Source organism: Microcaecilia unicolor, chromosome 9, assembly GCF_901765095.1.
Source record: "Microcaecilia unicolor chromosome 9, aMicUni1.1, whole genome shotgun sequence".
NCBI classification, from domain to species: Eukaryota; Metazoa; Chordata; class Amphibia; order Gymnophiona; family Siphonopidae; genus Microcaecilia; species Microcaecilia unicolor.
The window spans coordinates 220,062,309-220,085,076 of record NC_044039.1 but is presented as its reverse complement, the minus strand read 5'-3'; the positions used below and the strand labels follow the sequence as shown (position 1 = coordinate 220,085,076).

At 44.6% G+C, this 22,768-nt stretch overlaps 1 protein-coding gene across 1 annotated transcript in view; it reads left to right on the top strand.

Moving 5' to 3' along the window:
* NRXN3 (neurexin 3) overlaps positions 1-22,768 on the top strand; it is a 1,814,506-nt gene that overhangs the window by 734,055 nt on the left and 1,057,683 nt on the right. The window contains 1 exon segment of the mRNA XM_030213725.1: positions 3,887-4,006. Within this exon segment, the coding sequence (XP_030069585.1) occupies positions 3,887-4,006 (120 nt within the window).

Genomic DNA, 22,768 nt, shown 5'->3' with positions numbered 1-22,768 from the left:
GGTCTCTTAATTGACACTTTCTTCTTCTGTGGGACCGGACTGGCTCTCCTTTGCTTCTTCCTACAGCCTGAGAGACTGCTGTGCTCTCTCTCTCTGCTCAGTCTAATCTTCTCCTTTGGGTCCAAACTCTTCACTCCTTGCTGTTCTTCCAATTCTGGTGCCTTTGGGAGGTAGCCAGGGCTATTTTCTTCACCCAGAAGACACTCCAGGACAAATTGTAAAGTAGTTAACATTTCTTCCTTCACAGTGACTGAGCAAAGTCCATAGTGATGTGTCTGCTAAGGACCTACAGTTCTTTATCTAATTTCTGCACCTTGAGACGAAGACACCAGGAATGTCCAAAATTTGTCTCTGTGGCTGTAGCAGATATTCTGAGGTTTGGATGCACCCTTTGAGCCCAACCAAACACTCAGGAACACTAAAGCAGCTGAGCTCTTGGATCCCCTCTACTGCTTAGCACAAATTGGGAACAAGGGCCCCTGAAACTTCCTCATTCTAAAGATGACCCTGGTTCCTGTGCATGTATTAGTTTCTCAGACAAGTCATTGAAGTTGGAGATTCTTGTTTTAGCCGTGTTTGGATAGTGCTTATTGTCATTGGTCTGTTGGAATAGTGCTTCTACATCCACTCACTCATTCACTGACACATACACAAGCACACACCATCAGTGAAAGACACCGTTGTGCAATGCTTAAAGCATTCTCACTTCTGCTTGTTAAGGTACCATGTTCTCTGGGAACAAAGTATAAGATTTTTGATATATGGGAGTATCGAAACTGAGCTAAAACAGTCAGATCTCATTACGTTGACTTTTCCTGATGTTGCCCCTCATGTCTGTGGCCCCTCCTCGAGTACAGATATGTTTTGTGGAGAGACTGATGGAATACAGGATTCTTGGGGTTGGGACCAGTAAGGCTGTGGAAGACCATTGAACCTTGGAATCACTCACTCTGTGGATTTCCAAAGATCTAGGTCTCAAACCCCTATCATCATCGCTTGAGTTCTGGTATTTAAGCTCTCTCAATTTAAAGCATTCTGCAATATCTGCCAACCACCCATTCATCAACAATCTCATTTCCTTCAAATCTTCTCTGAGAGGAATAATCAACTGAATGTTGTCTACACAGAGATGAAACTCTTTCCCCCATGTTCTCCTGAAATATTCTAAAGAGCAAGTAGAGATACCAAATAACAAAGGTGGAAGCGCGAAGCCTTGTGGCATATCTGATCTCATTTGCCTAGGGACAGATACATTTCCATTCAAATCTATCATCTGAAACCTATTATTGCATTTATATCCACTCATTGTACACCCCTGGGTGGTTCACAACTCAGTATGATTAGTAAAACAAAATACAATCGCAACAATTAAGCAGTCAAACAACATTAAATTCTCATCTAAAAGGTCTTTGTCCATTTGCAAAATGTTTTTAAAAAATGCCTACTGCTTTGTAGAGTAGACCTTTGTAGAGAGACCTGATTGTGCCAGGAGAGGGGCTCATAAAGATCATTCTTTTGTCTAGCAGGTAACTTGTCACTCACTATAAACGGACAAGAACAAAGGTTGGGGATCTACTAAATCAATTGCACAGGATAGATCCAGTGACACTATTAACACCTGTTTCCCATTGTCAAGACTTCAGTGCTGTGATTCTTTCTGAAACCAGACACCCTATGATGCTTCCCAGGAGTCTACCATATAGACCGTCCTCTCAAAAACTTTAGCTGGCAGTAAACCTAGAGTTTTCACATTTGAGTTTATCTCCTATCCCTGTTTCAGTTGGACCCTGTACCCTCGGCCAAAGTTTTATTGTCCAAATTTTGTGTGGAAACAACAAATTACTAGGTATTTGGAAAAAGCTCCTGTGTGAGGTTAACCCCAGAGGAAGTCTTAGAAGAGAAATGACCTTTCCGGTGATCAGAAATAGCTCACATGTAGCATTGCCTCATAATTCTCCAACACTCCCTATCCTATGGCTGCTTAGTCTTCCTCCATCAACACTCTAATGTCCTTTTCTCCCTTGTTAGATTATAGAAGTCCTTAGTTATTACTGGCACCCCCTCCACAATAAATATGCATTCAGCTTTCTTTCCTCCATCTGAAAGAACTCATCTTATCATTACCTCACTGGTAAAGGGAACTCTTCCAGTATTTGAAAATGCCAAGTGGCATAGAAGGCCATCTGTTGTCCCAGATAGAACCACTAGAGGTCTCTACAGTGGTAGAAGCAAACACGGAGGCAGTTGGAAGGGGACTCTTGTAGTCAAAGTGATTTGAAGCTGTCTAGCTAAACAATAAATTCTAGACCAGGGTGGGCAACCATGTTCCTCGAAGGCCACAATCCAGTCAGGTTTTCGAGATTTTCACAATGAATATGCATGAGAGCTAATTGCATTCAATGAAAGCAGTACATGCAGATCAATCTCATGCATGTTCATTGTGGAAATCTTGAAAACCCGACTGAGCTGTGGCCCTCGAGGAACGTAGTTCACCACCCCTGTTCGGGACCAACACTTCCCAAATCTGGCCTGGGGATCCCACAGCCAGCTGGATTTTTAGAATGTCCACAATGAGTGTATATGCATTGAAGACCTGACACAAAGAACCTGATCTCAGGTGCATTCATTGTGGAGTCATGAAAAGCTGACTGGACTAGGACCGGGCAGGTTTGAGAAGCTCTGTTCTAGAGCTTGGAAGGGTCCAGATGTGCCTTGATTTGAAATCAGCTCTGTGCTAGTGATGCTGTCATCACCGCTGTGTTATCTTTGACTGATGCTTCCAGTGTCTTGGTGGTAAGCCAGATCAAGATACACATCGGTCTGAACCTTGGAACTGAACAGGCATCTGCTTCCGCCTGCCTGCCACAGACCCTGTTTTAAATACTGTGTGTCCATCTATACACTCCTTTAGGGTGACAGTGCATAGAACACCCCGCCCCCATAAATTCCTACTCTGCTGACTCTGTCACAAGGCTCTATGTTGGAAGAAAATAGCTAATCCGGTCCCAGTTTGACTCAGTCGTGCGCTTGGGCTAGTGCCTTGGTCTTCACTCCCAGTCTTTGAGGGCCACCAATGGGTCAGGTTTTTAGGATATCCCTAATGAATATGCTTGAGAAAAAATTTGCATGCCTATTATCTACAGTGTATGCAAATCTCTCTCATGAATATTTATTAGGGGTAGCCTGACAACCTGACCAATTGGCAGCCGTCAAGGATTGGGAGTGAAGACCAAGGGGCTAGTGGAAAGCAGGACCCCCAAGTCCATGGATGCAGCAAGGTTAAACCAGGATTGGATCAGTCTAATCCTCATGACCTGGAGCTGGTTGGCTCCACCAGCAGTTTTGTTCCTCTCACCTTTACAATCCAGGCACAGGGCGTAGTGGGAGGGGAGCAAATTGTGCTGAAATGAGCTCTTCTTTGTTGCAGGAATATTGTTTGCAAGGTACAAGGTAGCAGTCAAGCAGGGGCAAGAATGCTATGTATCTCGATAGCCAAGATGGCACTTTGCTTGAAAGGCTGAGATGAGGTCACTGAGATGAGGTCTCTAGGTGAACCACCCTGGTGTGCCTTGAGCAGGACATGAGTAGACTTCCAGTGCTGAGCTACACACCCTGGAATGTCGTATCTGGAATCGGCTGCCCCTCTCTCCCACCTTCAACCTTGAATGTCCTGAATAGTCTGCGTAACAGCAGCTGTTTAGAAGGGGAACAGCTACTGAAAGGAGCTCTGGCCAGGAGAATGTGCACATGGAATTGGGTTCTGCATAGAGGGAGACAACTCCTGTGTCACCGTCCTTTGCTCCAAAGGCTTACACCAGAGTGGTTCAATGAAGTTTCTAGACGATACCATGGCTGTCATTGACTCTTGTCTATCCACCATTCCCAGGCAAAGGACCAGAGATACTTTATGCAGGGCAGAAGCTTAATGACAATGCTTGGCACACTGTCAGAGTGGTACGGCGAGGCAAGAGCCTCAAGCTGACTGTGGATGATGATGTGGCTGAAGGTGAGTAGGACACAGGTCTCCTGGGACTTCATTCTTTTCCAAGTTCATTCCTTCTCTCTTATCCTATTCTGTCTACCCAGTCTCTTTTGCCTCGTTTCTTTCTCCTTTTCTCTCCAGCTTTACTTCCCTCTTCTTTTGTTCTCTGCTTCACTTTTTTTATTTGTATCCTCTCTCCCTCTACCTCTGCTTCTTTCCTGCGTCCTCCTCCCTCACTCTCTTTCCTCTGTCCTTCTTTGTCTCTTCCTCTCCACCTCACTTTTTTCTTATTTCTTTTATATCCATAAATTTTATTGTAGTAAAAGAAATCAAGCAAACATACACAAACATACACAAACCTCAAAATATCACTCAATATTACACAAATATCCCTAGAAATAATCTCCAACCCCCTCCCCCCCACTCCTTCCCCCAAGTACCCCAGAACCACCAAACGAGGGACACACTGTGTTTCTACAGTGCTCCCTTTACTCAACAACAAACCCTCCTGTTCAACTCCAGAAAGTATAAGATCATAGCATGCATGAAGACGATCCGTGAGTATCTCCAATTCATGAAGATGAGTCACTCTTACCAGCCAGTCCATCACAGTAGGCCCAGTTGATTTCTTCCAATGAGCCACTGCTAAACATAATTATTTGAGGTGAACTTGCCAACTCCAACCAGTCTTGTTACTCAGGACCCAACAAACAAGCCTTAGGGGTCAGGGGAAAAGATTTGCCCAGACTCTGGATCATACGTTGCACCACTGCAATCCAATATTTCTGAATTGTCCCACATTCGCATCAGATATGATAAAAAGTGCCTTTAGCCTCCAAACACCTCCAGCACTCATCAGAACTTACGAGGGGAGGGGGGGCATAGCTTTTAATTTTATATAGTACAAACATGTGACCACCTTGTATGCATTCTCTTTAATCAATACACAAATAGTACCTCTTAGAACACCCTTTTCCATTCACTCTGCTCAAATTCCATCCCCAAAGCACTTTCCCATTGCTGCATAAACCCATACTTCTGGAAGGTCCAGACCTTAAAAACCTATATATCAAGGATAGTGGTCTGGGAAACTTGCCCATGGCCGTTCATAAATTTTCAAAATGTTCCATCTCATCAGGGTCAGATTTAAGCCAACCTGTCCCATCTTACAGCATTTAACCTGCGACTATAGAAAAAAAAAACCTTCCCCCTCTTTTAAATGATAGGTGACCTTCAAGTCCTCAAACGGAATAAACTCTCCCACATCTAAAAACTATCTAAAACATATAAGGCCCCCCTCTGCCTAATGAGCAAATACCCCACTTTCCTTCCCCACTTGAAATTGGGGCTCATACCTAAGCACTGCCAAAGAAGAATTCATAACCTTAATACCCAACTTCCTCTTCATCCTATGCCACAAACCCAAAAGATGCTTCGTAAAAGGATTCTATCTATGCAGGGAGTATTGTTTAGGGATCTTAGACATCCATAGCAAGTGGTACAGTGGGAAAAGAACTGTTCAATCAACACCCCCCCCCCTTAGTTGGAGACCCCTCCCAGTCCCATAATTTAAGTTGCCCCACCCAATAATACTATAAAACATTCAGTACCACCTGATCCCCCCCCCAAACCAACTCCTGCCACAAAATCTTTTTGGCCAATCTGGCAGACTTAGTTCCCCAGATAAACCGAGTGAACTCCCCTTGCAACATCTGCAAAACCCCTGTCAGGAACCACTACTGGGAGTCTCTGAAATAAAAATAATAGATGAGGCAGCACATGCATTTTAAGCGCAGCTATCCGCCCTCACTATGATAACCACATACCATCTATATAAGTCCTTTTTAAGGGCTCTAATTGAGTAAAGCTGCCGAAGATCTCAAGGCCACCTGTATTCCTACATATCGAATATGAGACACCACCCACTTAAAAGGGAAATTCTTTTTAAGGCGTTCTTCCTTCTCAGGTTCAAGGGTAACCCCCCAAATCTCCATTTTATCAAGAATCACCTTGTAATCAGCCACCCCCCCCCCCCCCTTCAAAATCTTCAATTCCTATACTATACTGCAGTATACTAATGTGATTTCTATTCCACCTTTAACCAAAACAGTGCAAAGCGGATTACAAACTATCAGAAAAAAAATCCCAATCGGATAGAATTACAAACACATAATCAGTTTACGGTCTATAAATTAAATATTAAACAATCGAGATTGTTCCTGCAAAATAACTGGAAGAGAAATATTTGGATGCCCCACATACAACAAAATGTCATCAGCAAATAATGCCAATTTATATTGGGTCTCACCTAGCTGGAAACTATGAATATCTAGATTTGAACGAATCCGTTGAGCCAAAGGTTCAATAGTTAATGAGAACAAAAGTGGGGATAGGGGACACTCCTGATTTGTACCCCTCACAATCTCAAAGGGGGACATATATCCCCATTGACCCTTACCCTAGCCAAGTACAAGTACAAAAATGAGCTCCCAAGCCTACCTTAGCCAACACCTGCCATAAAAACGTCCAGCATACCTGATCAAAAGCCTTCTCCACATCTTAGGCCAAAAGCAGCAGTTTCGACCGAGTCCTCTGCGCCTCCCACATCACGTTCAAGATTCAACAGATATTGTCACATACCTGTCGCTTAGGTACAGACCCTGATGGTCATGATGATTCAACTGGGGTAATACTGAACCTAGATGCTCTGCCAACACTTTGGCCAAAAGTTTCACATTAACATTAAGAAGGGACAACAGCTAGTAAGAACCACATCTCAGCCGGATCCTTGCCAGGCTTAATAACACAGTAATACTCACTTCCCGCATACTGGGCAGAAGCAAATTTGCCCACAACAGCCCTCTACCCACTCAAGTCAAAATTTCTCCCACTTCTACCCCAATTTATAAAATTTAGCAATAAGACCATCAAGGCCTGGTGCCTTCCCACTGTTCACATTTTTTTATGGCCCACCCCATTTTCTCAAGCATTATAGGAGCAACTAAGTGATCCCTGTCCTCCCCAGACAGTACAGGTAGCTCAATCCCCTGCAAATAAGCAGAAATATCCTCTTCTGTGCGCTGCTCGAATTGCTCATACAATGTTCTATAAAAGTGCAAAAATTACCCTTGAATGTTACCATCAGAGTGATGAAATGCCCCTCCTGGCTCCTTAATTTTTCATATCAGCTGGTTGGTCCGCCGTTCCTATAATAACCTAGCCAATTGAGTCCCCTGACTTATTACCAAATTCAAAAAGACGCTGTTTCAGTCTGCTGCGCCCAGTGTACCTGAATGTAACTCACCTTGAGCTACTACTGAAAAAGGTGTGAGCAAAATCCAAATAAATAAATAAAGTCCACCAGCTCTAATTATACCTGTGATGCTGCTGTTCCAGCACAGTGAGTCGTTCTTGAAGTTTAAGATGTTTCTGCTCTCTCTCCTTTTTTCTGCAGGCCTCCCGCTTCACCAGATGATTCCGCACCACTGCCTTAAGCACATCCCATAAAATACTATTACTCACTGTCCCATTATCATTATCTATGAGATATAACAGTCTGAAGATCATCACAAACCTTCCAATCTACTAATACATGTTTATTGAGTCTTCAATATCCGGGGAGACGCTGGAAACCCTCCAAACCCAATTCCACCCATACTGGGAATGGTCAGAAATATGTATGGACTCTATGTATAATCATGGACCTGCCCCCCACAACTCATGATGACACCACATCAGATCAATCCTAGTGTTGGTGTTCCCCAGGGATCGGTCCTTGGACCCCTTCTCTTCTCAATCTACACCTCTTCCCTGGGCTCCCTGATCTCATCTCATGGTTTCCAGTATCATCTCTATGCTGATGACACCCAACTGTATCTCTCCACACCAGACATCACCGCGGAGACCCAGGCAAAGGTATCGGCCTGCTTATCCGACATTGCTGCCTGGATGTCCAACCGCCACCTGAAACTGAACATGTCCAAGACCGAGCTTATCGTCTTTCCACCAAAACCCACTTCTCCTCTTCCTCCACTTTCTATCTCAGTTGATAACACCCTCATCCTCCCCGTCTCATCTGCCCGCAACCTCGGAGTCATCTTTGACTCCTCTCTCTCCTTCTCTGCGCATATCCAGCAGATAGCCAAGACCTGTCGCTTCTTCCTCTTTAACATCAGCAAAATTCGCCCTTTCCTCTCTGAACACACCACCCGAACTCTCGTCCACGCTTTCATTACCTCTTGCCTGGACTACTGCAACTTACTCCTCACCGGCCTCCCACTTAGCCATCTATCCCCCCTTCAATCTGTTCAGAACTCTGCTGCACGTCTCATATTCCGCCAGAACCGATATACTCATATCACCCCTCTCCTCAGGTCACTTCACTGGCTTCCGATCAGATACCGCATTCAATTCAAGCTTCTCCTTCTTACCTACAAATGCACTCAGTCTGCTGCCCCTCACTATCTTTCTACCCTCATCTCCCCTTACGTTCCCGCCCGTAACCTCCATTCACAGGATAAATCCCTCCTCTCAGTACCCTTCTCCACCACCGCCAACTCCAGGCTCCGCTCATTCTGCCTCGCCTCACCCTATGCTTGGAACAACCTTCCTGAACCCTTACGCCAAGCCCCCTCCCTGCCCGTCTTCAAGTCTTTGCTTAAAGCCCACCTCTTCAATGCTGCATTCGGCACCTAACCCTTACCGTTCAGGGAATCCAGACTGCCCCAATTTGACTACCCCTATCGGACCGACCGTTCACTTGTCTATTAGATTGTAAGCTCTTTGAGCAGGGACTGTCTCTCTTTGTTAAATTGTACAGCGCTGCGTAACCCTAGTAGCGCTCTAGAAATGTTAAGTAGTAGTAGTAGTAGTAGTAGTAGTTAAGTTCCAGCTGAGTGAGACTAAAATGTGTAAGTCTTCGAAGAAAGGTGGTACAAGTGCCAAACATCCAGGAGATCCAGCCCATTAACTAGACTAAAAAGCGCCTTCCTGTTTCTCCGATTATAACCCCCCCTTCTGTTGGAATTATCCAGTACCCCACCTGAAGCTAACTGAAATCCCTGACCCTTCGCAAAAGCCTGTAAAGGAGCCATATGACTCCGAAAATAGGGCCCTGTCTCTTGTTAGGACCATAACTATTTATAATCGTGATTGAATACCCCTAAATTGACCAGACACTGCTAAACAGCACCCCAGAGAATCGTTATACACCTCATCCACTACAAAGGAACAATTGGATCTACACAGTATAGTCAGACTCCCCTTTTTAACCCCCCCCCCCCCCCCCCCCCCCCCCACAGCTATGGGTCCCGCACACCTCAAAGGACCAATGTATTAGATAGTACTCATCTCTGGCTCTCAGATGAGTCTCTTGCAATAGAATTATGTCCCACTGCAAATGCTTCAGTTACTCCGCTTCCCTGCATCATGTAAACCATTAACATTCCAAGAACCCACTCTTACTAAGTAATAGTAGTACTCCCCTTAAAACTTCCCCCATATCTCTCCCTCCCCCCTAATTTTTCCCTCCCAACCCCGATTGATCATGCTGATTCTGACCCTTCATCGCCAGCCCATTTCCTGAAGGAAGATTCCCCCCCATGCCCCTGAATAGGACCCATCCTTTCCCTCATCTCTCCCCCTCCACTAGCACTCATACACTATCAACAGTCATACTTGCAAGCACTCCCCCTTTCACTACTATACTCCACACCAGCCCCAGTTCCAATCAAAGCCTTGTTGCGGAAGCCAGTCTAGTCAGAGTCCATATCTCCATCTTGTGCCCCACTGCACTGTGACGCCTTGGTTCATCTGCCAGTAACTTTAAGTCCGCTATCAGTACCCAAGGAGGCTTTAGGTGGGGAAGCCCCCGGCTGTTCCTCCTGGGTGGGCCAGCCCGTGCAACCGAGATCCATCATCACCTGCCAGGCCTCTGCGCACGTGGTCGCTCTTTTTGACTTGCCAGCCACTGTAAGCAACAGCCCAAATGGAAACAGCCGCTTATAGCTGTAGTTTGAGCTTTGCAGATATTTTGTCACAGGTACCAGTTCCCTTCGCCTTTGCAGAGTAGTGTAAACAGAGTAGTGGTAATCAGAAATTCTACAAGTGTCCCGTTGGAGTGGAGGAGTGGCCTCAAATCCCGCTGCTGCTCCTTGTGATCTTGGGCAAGCTTACCGCTCACTCTTCCGGGACTACCGCCAGCCCAACCCGGTCACTGGATGGAGTCCCGCCCCGAGCGCGTGCCATTTCCGGGGGGGGGGGGGGGGAGAAAACCCCCTAGAAATGGCTTGTGCGGCACTAACATTGTGGTAATCAGGTATCACTGCTCGCTGCCCAGTTACCTCCAAGTTAGCGCGGGAGCCCTTATCGCCACCTCAATGGGTGGCAGTAAGGGCTTCTCGCCATATGGCCACACAGTAAGAGGTCTGGGGGCTTTTTTACCCACTGTGGTAAAAAGGGCCCTGACGTGAGGGGAAAATGGCTCCCGCTGCTAGTGCAGGGCCCTTTTCCCCAGAGCTTGGTAAAAAGACCCCTTAACCTTCCATTGCCACAGATGCAACCTTAGATTGTGAGCCCTCCAGGGACAGAGAAATACCTCTGAGAAAGATGTGAGCAAAATCCAAATAAATGAAATAAATAAATAAATAAATAAATATCAGATCCTTCCTGGACTGAGGCTTGTGCAATATCTCCTCCTTAAGGGTACAGTCATGGATGCAGACAGTAATGTTCCCAGGGGCCAAGTCCTTCCGCAGTCCCACACTTCTATGTGATCTGTTCAATTGAATCTTTTGGGGCTCCTTGGTGCCAAATGTCTGCTCATCCAACTATAGCAGAAACAAACAAATATTGGTAATGGTCTTCATGGAGTCCTGGTACGGCTCTGACTCCAGGATACCCCGGAAATTCAAATTGTGCCTGGTCTAGCCTCTCTTAGCACTACTGCTGTCTCTGTGACCTGACTTCATCTTGGTGGCCAGATGCTCCTCAAATGTGTCCACGAGTTCCTCTGTTTTCTCCACCCCGGCCCCCAATTCCCTCCGGATCTCGGTAAGCGCCTTTTGGAGATCCCCGCGCACAGCCTGCATCTCCGGCTTTAAAGCCCGAAAACAGCGCACCACATCCTTATTAGTGATTTCCCTCCTCGTTGGAGCCAGAATAGATCGTGACCTCGTCATCAGTACCTGCCCTATCTGACACCGTATCGGCCATGCTGGGTCCCACTCTGCGACTCTGTGGTCGGCGGTGTTCCGCATCCTCTGGAAGTTATTTAAATTTCTCAAGTAACTTCCAGGTGGACATGGTATGGGCGAAAGCTAAGTACTGCAAAAATCACTCCTAAAGGAGGCAGGAGAGGAGTAAAAATAGCTTATTTCTCACTGCTCCGATGGAGCTCAAGCCTCCTATGTCCCTCTTTTATTTCGTTTTTTCCCTCTCTCCCTCCCTCTCTTTCCTTCATCCATCCTCGTCTTTTCCTCTCTGTTTCTTTTTTACCCTCCCTCTCATTCTGTCCCTCTCTGCTTCTGCCTTTTTTTCTCTCCCTCCTTCTTGTCCTCTCTCTTTCCTCCACCCTGCTATGTCCATTCCTCTCTACCCCCTTCCTTCGCTGTGTATCTCTTTCTCGCTTTTTCCCTGCCCTTCTCTCTCTCCTGCTCTGTCCTTTTCTTCTCTCACTTCTTTCTGTTTTTGTCTCTCTTTTTTTGTAACCTCCCCACCCCTAATTTTCTCAGCCTTTGTAGAACACCTGGCTTGAGTAATTCTGAGTTGTTTTGATTATCTATTGTTTTCCCATTTCCTCTCAGCATATTCTGGTAAATCTAGTCCCTGTAAGTACATTTTTATGAAAAAAAAAAGAAGCATAATAGTGTGCTGATGAGTGCTACATGCAGTGTGAAAGTACGGGCAACCAGAATGGGTGTTTGTATTTTGTTGTTTGTACTGTGTTAGTGTCATTGGCGCCCCCTGCAGCCTCATCAGTGCAATGAAAGACTCTATCAGCCTAATTTAGAGCTTGGCTCCTAATTCTGAAGCTGGGAATGTGGGAGAAAGAGAGAAAAAAAAGAAAATATATTTTAACTGTTCACTTAGATGGATAGATAGAATATAGAGGTCAATATTCAAAGCGATTTAACTGGACAGGAGAGGCTCCTGCACAGTTAAACCACCTGTGTGGGTTCTTGTCTGTTGACTGGATACCGCCTCTGAGTATCGCCTACACCGAAACCGGCTATTCAGTGGTGGTCTGGGGGCAGAGTCAGCACTTAACTGGCCAGATAGGATGTCATACATAGCAGACCTGTCTTGGGCCAGTTTAACTTAACTGGTTAAGACTAAAATCGGCACTTAATCTGCACCATACAGGCCTATTCAGTGCCCAGACATTGAATATCCAGGCTTTTAGCTGGTGGTGGCAAAAAAATTCACTGACTGCTGGTGGCTGAATGTTTAGCCCAGAAACCTGGTCCTTGAGGCACCCCAGCCAGTCAGGTTTTCAGGATATCCACTATGAATATTCATGGGAGAGATTTGCATGCAGTGGAGGCAGTGCTTGCAAAACGTTCTCATGAATATTCATTGTGGATATCCTGCAAAAACCTCACAGGCTGGGGTGCCTCCAGGACCAGGTTTGGTAACCACTGATCTAAGATATAATTATTGGTAGTTAAAGGATTTATTATAAGTTAAGAACTGGTTATTACTGCTATTATTGTATTGATATTTATATAATAAATATTATTTTTCCATATTCTCTGAGCAACACACCTTATTTTCAGCAAATACAGAGCTAAAGGGCCAGGGGACAGGTGTGATTATTACCCTAGACCAGGGGCTCCCAAACCTGGTCCTGGAGGCACCCTAGCCTGTGAGGTTTTCAGGATATCCACTATGAATATTCATGAGAGAGATTTGCATGCAGTGGAGGCAGTGCATGCAAATCTCTCTCTCTCTCTCTCTCATGAATATTCATAGTGGATATCCTGAAATCCTGATTGGCTGGGGTGCCTCCAGGACCAGGTTTGGGAACCAGTGCCCCACAGTGTTTGTAGCCTAGTGGTTAGTGCAGTGGACTTTGATTCTGGGGAACTGAGTTCAATTCCCACTGCAGCTCCTTATGATTCTGGGCAAGTCACTTAACCCTCCATTGCCCCTGGTACAAAATATGTACCTGAATATATGTAAACCTTTTGAATGTTGTTTCAAAAACCCCAGAAAGGCAGTATATCAAGTCCCAATCCCCTTTCCCCCTTTCCCTTATGACATCACAATATCAGAAGTGAGCCAAGTATCGGGCAATCAAGCCATTGTGACATCACTGATGAGGTTGGCTCTTATTGGTGGAATGTGTGCAGGAGTAGCCTAGTGGTTAGTGCAGTGGACTTTGATCCTGGGGAACTGAGTTCAATTCCCACTGCAGCTCCTTGTGACTCTGGGCAAGCCACTTAACCCTCCATTGCCCTGGTACAAAATAAGAACCTGAAAATATGTAAACCTCTTTGAATGTAGTTGCAAAAACCTCAGAAAGGCGGTATATCAAGTCCCATTTCCCTCTCCCCCTTTCCCTTATGACATCACAATATCAGAAGTGAGCCAAGTATTAGGCAGTTAAGCCATTGTGACATCACTGATGAGGTTGGCTCTTATTGGTGGAATGAGTGGAGGAGTAGCCTAGTGGTTAGTGCAGTGGACTTTGATCCTGGGGAACTGAGTTCGATTCCCACTGCAGCTCCTTGTGACTCTGGGCAAGTCACTTAACCCTCCATTGCCCCTGGTACAAAATAAGTGCCTGAATATATGTAAACTGCTTTGAATGTAGTTGCAAAAACCACAGAAAGGCGATAAATCGTCCCATTTCCCTTCCCCCCCCTTTTTTTTAAATAGTGTGTTAGATCATGGTATACCACCCAAGCTGACTCACAGAAGTGGGCGGTTTACAATTTAAAAACAAAATTGTTGGCAAGGAACTACATCAACGCGATAGGAAAGTAAATAAGCAATCAAACCAGGACTAGATTGTGTGTGTGTGTGTGTGTGGGTGTGGGTGGGTGGGTTGGTGGGGGGAGATTAGTAAAAGGGGGAAAAGAAAGGGAAAAGGCAAGGCGGAGGGATAGTGACAGTGAACCTGAAACTGCTCCATTCCATTCCAAAGAAAAAGCTGGTTTAAAAAGGTGCCTTTTCAAAGCTACCTTAAACTGTTTAAATGATGATTCGGCCCGAAGAGAAAGCGGGAGAGCATTCCAATAAGAGGGAACAGTGAAAAAGGAAGCAGAATGATGTTTCTGTTCAAACTGGGAGGACCAAACCATAGACATTTATAGAATGGAGAAGGCGAATAAGGGAATAAGGAAGGACTGGCCAATGTAACATGATAATCCGGAAGACCAGCGCGAAAGGCCTTAAAAGTAAGAGTAAGAAATTTACAGATGATATACACTGTTCTATCGGTAACCAATGACGTTTTTGAAACAGAGGACAAACATGATCAAATTTACGAGCATGACAAATGAGTTTAATTGCCGTATTCTGTACTGACTGAGGTTTCTTCAGGTTTGAACGGGAACTGCCAAGGTATCTGATATTACAATAATCAAGACGGGTCATGAGAAGCTATAGGACCAGAGTATGAAAAGTGAATTGTTCAAAATACCTATGGAAAGAGTGCAACTGACGGAGGACAAAAAAAATAGATTTATATAAACTGGCAATTTGCGGGGAAAAGGAGAGATGGGAGTCTAAAATGACTCCATGATAATGAAATGAACTCACAGGATGTGTTTGAATCCCAAAGAGAGATAGTGGAGAGTTTGGAACGGTCGGACCAGTACTGAACCAGCCACCTCTGGCTAAATCAGTCTCGAACATTCAGTGGTGGGCCCAGGGCCGGCCCAAGGCAAGATGCTGCCTTAGGCGGAGCAAACGTGCCACGTCTTCCATTTTCTGAAGGATTTTCTTTTAGCTCTAATAGCTTCCTTCACCTCACTTTTTAACCATGCCAGCTGTCGTTTGATCTTCCGCCCTCCTTTTTTAATATGCAGTATATATTTGGCCTGGGCTTCCAAGATGGTGTTTTTGAACAGCATCCATGCCTGATGTAAATTTTTGACCCTCTCAGTCGCTCCTCTAAGTTTTCTTTTCACCGTTCTTCTCATTTTATCATAGTCTCCTTTTTTAAAGTTAAACGCTAACGTATTTGATTTCCTGTGTATACTTACTTCAAAGCTATCAAATCCTATCATATTATGATCACTATTATCAAACGGCCCCAACACCATTACCTCCCGCACCAGATCATGTGCTCTGCTAAGGACCAGGTCTAGAATTTTTCCTTCTCTCGTCGGCACCTGTACCAGCTGCTCCATAAAGCAGTCCTTGATTTCATCAAGGAATTTTACCTCCCTAGCATGCCCCGATGTTACATTTACCCAGTCAATATCAGGGTAATTGAAATTACCCTGAGCCTCTGACAAAACAGGAAGTTACATCAGACAGGCAGCCGCAGTAAAGGGAAGAGGTGGGTGCCGGCAGCATGGCAGCGTATGGGAATCACTGCCGTTGCTAAGTTTGAAACATCAGTGTGAGGTAAAACACCGCAAAGGGGGAGATGCCGCTCCTCCGAGGTGCCGCTCATCAAAGTGTTGCTTGAGGCCTCCCTCCCCTGGGTGGGCCATCTTGAGGCAGGAGCATTGAATATCCAGAAGTTGTGTTGGTATGGCTGGTATGTAGTGCCAAACCTGCACAGCTTGGCCGAGCAGAGTTAAGACTGCGGTTTAAGTGGTCCTACTTTCCCAGCTAGGTATGTGGGTGCTGGAACTGAATATTACCAGTGCTTGTATAACTTTGGCACCACACCAATTCTGCCACAGACTGCTCTGGCACTGGTGGACAGCGGTCACGATGGTCAGAGGAGATATTCATTGCTGGTGCCCTGTTAACTGCCATTGAATATCTCCTCCCAACCCCCACAGTGTGGTTTATTTAATTATGTAATTTATTACAAGTTTTTATTATCGCTTTCCTTGGGAATCGTAAACTCAAGTTATGAACCACAGGATCAAGGGATTTGGAGGGAAATGTAAGCCACTTGCGCAGCTCACATGCATAAAACAGCAAGGCTAATTCTGGCAGTGGGCAATTTGCCACCTATCCCCCCTTCAGTCCATTCAAAACTCTGCTGTACGTCTTATCTTCAGCCTGAACCGGTACACTCATATCACCCCTCTCCTCAAGTCACTTCACTGGCTTCCGGTCAGGTACTGCATACAGTTTAAGCTTCTCCTTTTAACCTACAAATGCACTCGATCTACAGCCCCTCACTACCTCTCTACCCTCATCTCCCCTTGCATTCCTACCTGTAACCTCCGTTCTCAAGACAAATGCCTCCTGTCAGTACCCTTCTCCACCACCGCCAACTCCAGGCTCCGCCCTTTCTGCCTCGCCTCACCCCATGCCTGGAATAAACTCCCTGAGCCCATACGCCAGGCCCCCTCCCTACCTATCTTCAAAGCCTTGCTCAAAGCCCACCTCTTCAATGTCGCCTTCGGCACCTAACCACTACACCTCTATTCAGGAAATCTTGACTGCCCCAACTTGACATTTCGCCCTTTAGATTGTAAGCTCCTTGGAGCAGGGACTGTCCTTTATGTCAATTTATGTTCATCTGTACAGCGCTGCGTAACCCTAGTAGCGCTCTAGAAATGTTAAGTAGTAGTAGTAGTAGAAGGGGAAGGCTGGAGAACGGCAGTTACCTGAAATTAGAGTCAGGACCAAGCAGTCAACTGTTGCTTTTAAAAGGTATGGGGAGAAATCTTTATCGTCTTTGGTCTGTTCTTCAGCTGCTCGTCCCCCGTTCCCCCCCCCCCCCCCCCCGCTGTCTTTTTCTTGTAAGTGCAAAAGAGGGATTAGAGAGTGACCTTGCAAAACAAAGGCTCTCCATTTTTCTAGTGTATTCTCAGTAATAACCACAAGGTGGCACTCCTGGTCTATCCATGGCAGAGCCCAGATCCTGCGGATGAAAAGAGAGGATTCAAAACTTGTGTTGGACAATATATATGAGTCTTTATTCAGAAAGTGAGTCTCAGGTCATTCTGGCAATTTATTCCCTGGTAATAGAATTGCCATGTAAAAGATCTGAACCAGTTCTCTGGGGAGATTCGGCGAGGATGCTGCATCCTATCCCCCATATCTAAAATAGTCTGATTAGTGGATTGCAGTGCCTGCTGCTGAGCTGCATAGCCTATGCGTAACAGTAGAAATGGTACTACTAGTACTTATCATTTCTATAGCGCTACTAGATGTACGCAGCGCTGTACACTTGAACAGGAAGAGACAGTCCCTGCTCGACAGAGTTTACAATCTAATCAGGACAAACAGCACACATAAGGGATAAGGACAAAAAGTAGCAAGATTCCGGAATCTCAAAGTGTAGCAAGATTCTGTGCAGAATCCCAGAGAGTAGCAAGATTCCGGAATCCCAAAGTGTAGCAAGATTCCGGTATCCCAAAAACTACTACTACTACTTATCATTTCTATAGCGCTACTAGATGTACGCATCGCTGAACACTTGAACATGAAGAGAAAGTCCCTGCTCGACAGAGCTTACAATCTAATCAGGACAAACAGCACACATAAGGGATAAGGACAAAAAGTAGCAAGATTCCGGAATCTCAAAGTGTAGCAAGATTCTGTGCAGAATCCCAGAGAGTAGCAAGATTCCGGAATCCCAAAGTGTAGCAAGATTCCGGTATCCCAAAAACTACTACTACTACTTATCATTTCTATAGCGCTACTAGATGTACGCATCGCTGAACACTTGAACATGAAGAGAAAGTCCCTGCTCGACAGAGCTTACAATCTAATCAGGACAAACAGGACAAACAAGAGATAAAGGAATATTAAAGCTCAAAGATCTGTCTCCTTTTAAAAGAGGGCTTTAAAGCCAAAACAGCCTCTACTGATCACACACAGCCCGGCATTCAGCATAGCATGTAATTAGCAACGCACACGGACGCACACACAGTACATGGAGTCCTAACCTGCTACATATAACTGTCAGCTTACCCAGTTCCAGTAGAGACAATCCTGGTTTTCAACTTACATCCCCTAAGCAGCGTGGGATTTGTAGTCCCTGATGTGCAGGTCCCATAATGCATCCTGATAGGGTGTAAACTGTGGAACGGAGTAGTTTGGTAGCGCTGGTAGGGTGTTCAAAGAGGGCCATGTGTTTCTGGATATTTCTGATTTCTCAGAACTACGGGTGACAGTTCTCTCAAGGCAAGGGTGCAAAACCCACAAAGTAGCTGAACACGAAAACCCCACAGAAAATGTACAAAATGCCAAATGAGTGGGAGGGAGAAGATACGAAAACCATGTTGAGAAGCATATTAAAACTGTAAAACATACCGAATGTGCATGTGTAATACATTAATATAAATAAAAATAATGAAAATGACCAGTAAACAAATAGAAAATTAAAGTAAGGTAGCATATAAATTATGTATTGGACTATATAATATATTATGTATAATCTGGTCTAATCTATAACGTGCAGATGACTAAAGAAGGTAAGGCTAAGTTATAAAATATTGAAATATGGTTGTGGGACAATGGAACGGTTGCTATAATTACAAAAAAACTGAGACAAAGGCAAAATATTTTTTGTCTACTAGATTGTAAGCTCTTTGAGCAGGGACTGTCTTTTCATGTATGGTGTACAGTGCTGCGTATGCCTTGTAGCGCTATAGAAGTGATAAATAGTAGTAGTAGTAGTCTCTTGTAACCAGAGCTAATTTTGTGATGTCATAATGCCTCAGGCCACCAATAAGAGCCAACCTCATCAGTGATGTCACAATGGCTTGATTGTCCTATACTTGGCTCACTTTTATTACATAGCTCTTTGAGCAGGGACTGTCTTTCTTCTATGTTTGTGCAGCGCTGCGTACGCCTTGTAGCGCTATAGAAATGCTAAATAGTAGTAGTCTCTTGTAACCAGAGCTAATATTGTGATGTCATAATGCCTCAGGCCACCAATAAGAGCCAACCTCATCAGTGATGTCACAATGGCTTGATTGTCCTATACTTGGCTCACTTTTATTACATAGCTCTTTGAGCAGGGACTGTCTTTCTTCTATGTTTGTGCAGCGCTGCGTACGCCTTGTAGCGCTATAGAAATGCTAAATAGTAGTAGTAGTAGTCTCTTGTAACCAGAGCTAATATTGTGATGTCATAATGCCTCAGGCGACCAATAAGAGCCAACCTCATCAGTGATGTCACAATGGCTTGATTGTCCTATACTTGGCTCACTTTTATTACATAGCTCTTTGAGCAGGGACTGTCTTTCTTCTATGTTTGTGCAGCGCTGCGTACGCCTTGTAGCGCTATAGAAATGCTAAATAGTAGTAGTAGTAGTCTCTTGTAACCAGAGCTAATGTTGTGATGTCATAATGCCTCAGGCCACCAATAAGAGCCAACCTCATCAGTGATGTCACAATGGCTTGATTGTCCTATACTTGGCTCACTTTTATTACATAGCTCTTTGAGCAGGGACTGTCTTTCTTCTATGTTTGTGCAGCGCTGCGTACGCCTTGTAGCGCTATAGAAATGCTAAATAGTAGTAGTAGTAGTAAAATAGACTAACCTTACAAAAATCTCACCAACTGAAAGCAGAGATACACACAAAAACAGCTTCTGTTGGTCTGTAAAAGTAGAGAATATTCATATGACAAATCGAAAAATACAGACTGCACCAACCACAGGTTTCTCAAAAAAAAAGTGAAAGATATAAAAGTGAAATATAACTTTACCTAAAAACAATTTGCGGACTAATTAACTTTCGTAAATCTCTGAAGACCTATCTCTTCAACAAGGCATACCACAATGATCAATAATTGTAATCGTAACATATCACCACTTTACCTTATATTCTGAATTGTTTTCTTCCAAGATTTGTTTGCTTAATTGTTTAATTCAACTATGTCATCCATGTTCTCTATGCAACACCAATTGTTAACTCTCACTCTGGAATGGCGACTGCCATAGCGGAGCATTGTAAGCCACATTGAGCCTGCAAATAGGTGTGAAAATGTGGGATACAAATGCACCTATGAATATGTCTGCCTACAAAATACACGCTAAGTAACATAGACACACATTTACAGGATCAATCAACAACATATCGCAGCACCATATGTATAAATAAATAAATAAATAAAACAACCTTGCACAAAATCTGAATGTGCACTTGAAATGCTAACAAAGTGGGAAAGGCGAGAGAGAGAGGCGTGAAAACCTTTGAAATAAAACTGGAGAATTATCTCACTGCTGACCTTAAGTTCATTAGAAAGACTTCACTGCAAAAAATTGCTTTACGTTCTTGAATGCACATTTCCTTAAAGCTTTCAAATAGGTAGAAAAAGTGACTACCAAAGCCAGAAGGATGCTTGGGTGTATAAAGAGAGGCCTGAGCAGCAGGAAAAAGGAGGTGATAGTGCCGTTGTATAAGTCTCTGTTGAGGCCTCATTTGGAGTACTGCGTGCAGTTCTGGAGACCGCACCTACGGAAAGATAGAAACAGGATGGAGTCGGTCCAGAGGGCGGCTATGAAATTAGTAAGCGGTCTTGAATTATAGGGACAGGCTTATGAACCTCAACATGTATATGCTGGAAGAGAAGAGGGAGAGAGGAGACACGATAGGAACGTTTTAATATCTCAAGGGCATTTTTGTACAGGAAGAGAGCCTTTTCCAAATGAAGGAGAGCTCTGGAATGAGGGGGCATATGACAAAGTTAAGAGGGAATAGGCTTAGGAGTAACCTAAGGAAGTATTATTTCACAGAAAGGGTGGTGGAGGCGTGGAATGGCCTCCCGGTGGAGGTGGTGGAGTCGAGGACTGTTCATGGGATAAGCATGTGGGATCGCTTAGGAACAGAAAGAATTAGGGGTTACAGAGGATGGGCAGACTGGATGGGTCATACAGCCTTTATCTGCCGTCATGTTTCTATGTTTCTAAGGCACCTCCAGCAAGAGGAGAGGGAGCATGGGGGGCGAGGGCATCTAACAAGAGGGAGAGGGAGCACGGGGGGGGGGGGGGGAGGGCACTGAGGCACCTCTAGCAGGAGGGGAGGTGGGAACTGCAGAAGAGAGTGGGAGAGCATGGATAAACCTGCAGTAGGAGGGAGGGGGTAGGGAGGCACTGAGGCACCTTCAGCAGGAAGGAGAGGGGGGGACACTGAATCACCTGCAGTGAAGAGGGGGAAGCACTGATATGCCTTCAACAGGACAGGGGGGGGGCAACACCGAGGCACCTCCAGCAGAAGGAAGGAGAGAGGGAACACTGAGTCACCTGCAGCAGAAGTAGGGGAGGAGCAGGGAGCCCTTCAGAGAACATAAGTACATAAAAATAGCCATACTGGGTCAGACCAATGGTCCATCTAGCCCAGAATCCTCTTTCCAACAGTGGGCCAATCCAGGTCACAAGTGCCTGGCAGAATCCCAAATAGCAGCAACATGGCTTCCCCGTGTCTGTCTCAGTAGCAGACTATGGTCTTTTCCTGCAGGAACCTGTCCAAACCTTTTTTAAACCCAGATACACTAACTGCTGTTACCACATCTTCCAGCGATGAGTTCCAGAGCTTACTTATTCTTTGAGTGAAAAAAATATTTCTTCCTGTTTGTTTTAAAAGTGTTTCCATGTAACTTCATCGAGTGTCCCCTAGTCTTAGCACTTTTTGAAAAGAATAAACAATCGATTCAATTTTTCCCGACCTACATCACTCAGGATTTTGTAGACCTCAATAATGTCCCTCCTCAGCCGCCTCTTTTCCAAGCTGAAGAGCCATAACCTCTTTAGCCTTTCCTCATTTGAAAGGCATTCCATCCCCTTTATCATTTCGGTAAGGGAGAAGATCTCAGAGAGCGTGTGGTCTGGTAAAATCTCAGAGTGAAACAGAGTAGCCGGGAAACGTAATTGTTTAAAACCTTAAAAACCAATAACAAGATCTTAACTTCAATGCGATATTTCATGAGAAACCAATGCAAGGACTTCAGGATAGGAGAAATATGATTATAATGTGACATATCTGCAATTACCCTCGTTATAGCGTTCCGGGCGACTTGCAGTGCTTTCAATAAACTATTTGCAATGCCAACAAAAAGACCATTGCGATAGTCCATTAAAGGACAGACTATTATTTGTACAACCTTATGAAAGTTTTGATCTGTAACATAAGACTTTATGCGTCTAACTATTCTGAGCTTGTGAAAGACTTTGTTAATCACATGCTGGACCTATGTCGTTATTGTAAGTGCAGAGTCAAGTTGGACTCCCAGATCCCTAATTTCTTTTAATATTGGGATATCAGCTGAATTCATTTTAAATACAGTGGGGATGTGAACATCAGTGGAACCTAATAACAAAAAAAAAAATCAGAGTTTTTGAAATATTTAGTTTTAACTGGTTTTCCTCCACCCATTGAGTAATGTTCGTAAGATACAATCACAATTTTGCAAAACTATCGACAAATGAAATCTCAACCAGTAATAAAAACTGAATGTCATTGGCATACAGCTTATACTGTACCCTGAGACATCTTAACAATCAGCAAAGTGGCATAAGAAAAAGTCTGAAAAGAACTGCGGACAAACAGGACCCTTGAGGGACTCCAGCTTTGCAAAAAAATCCTATCTTAGAATCACTGAATACACAAAACCTCCTCTCAGATAAAAAGAAGCAAAACCAGCACAATACGATGCCCGTCAATCCAATCATTTGGAAACGATTTTATAAGATCTCATG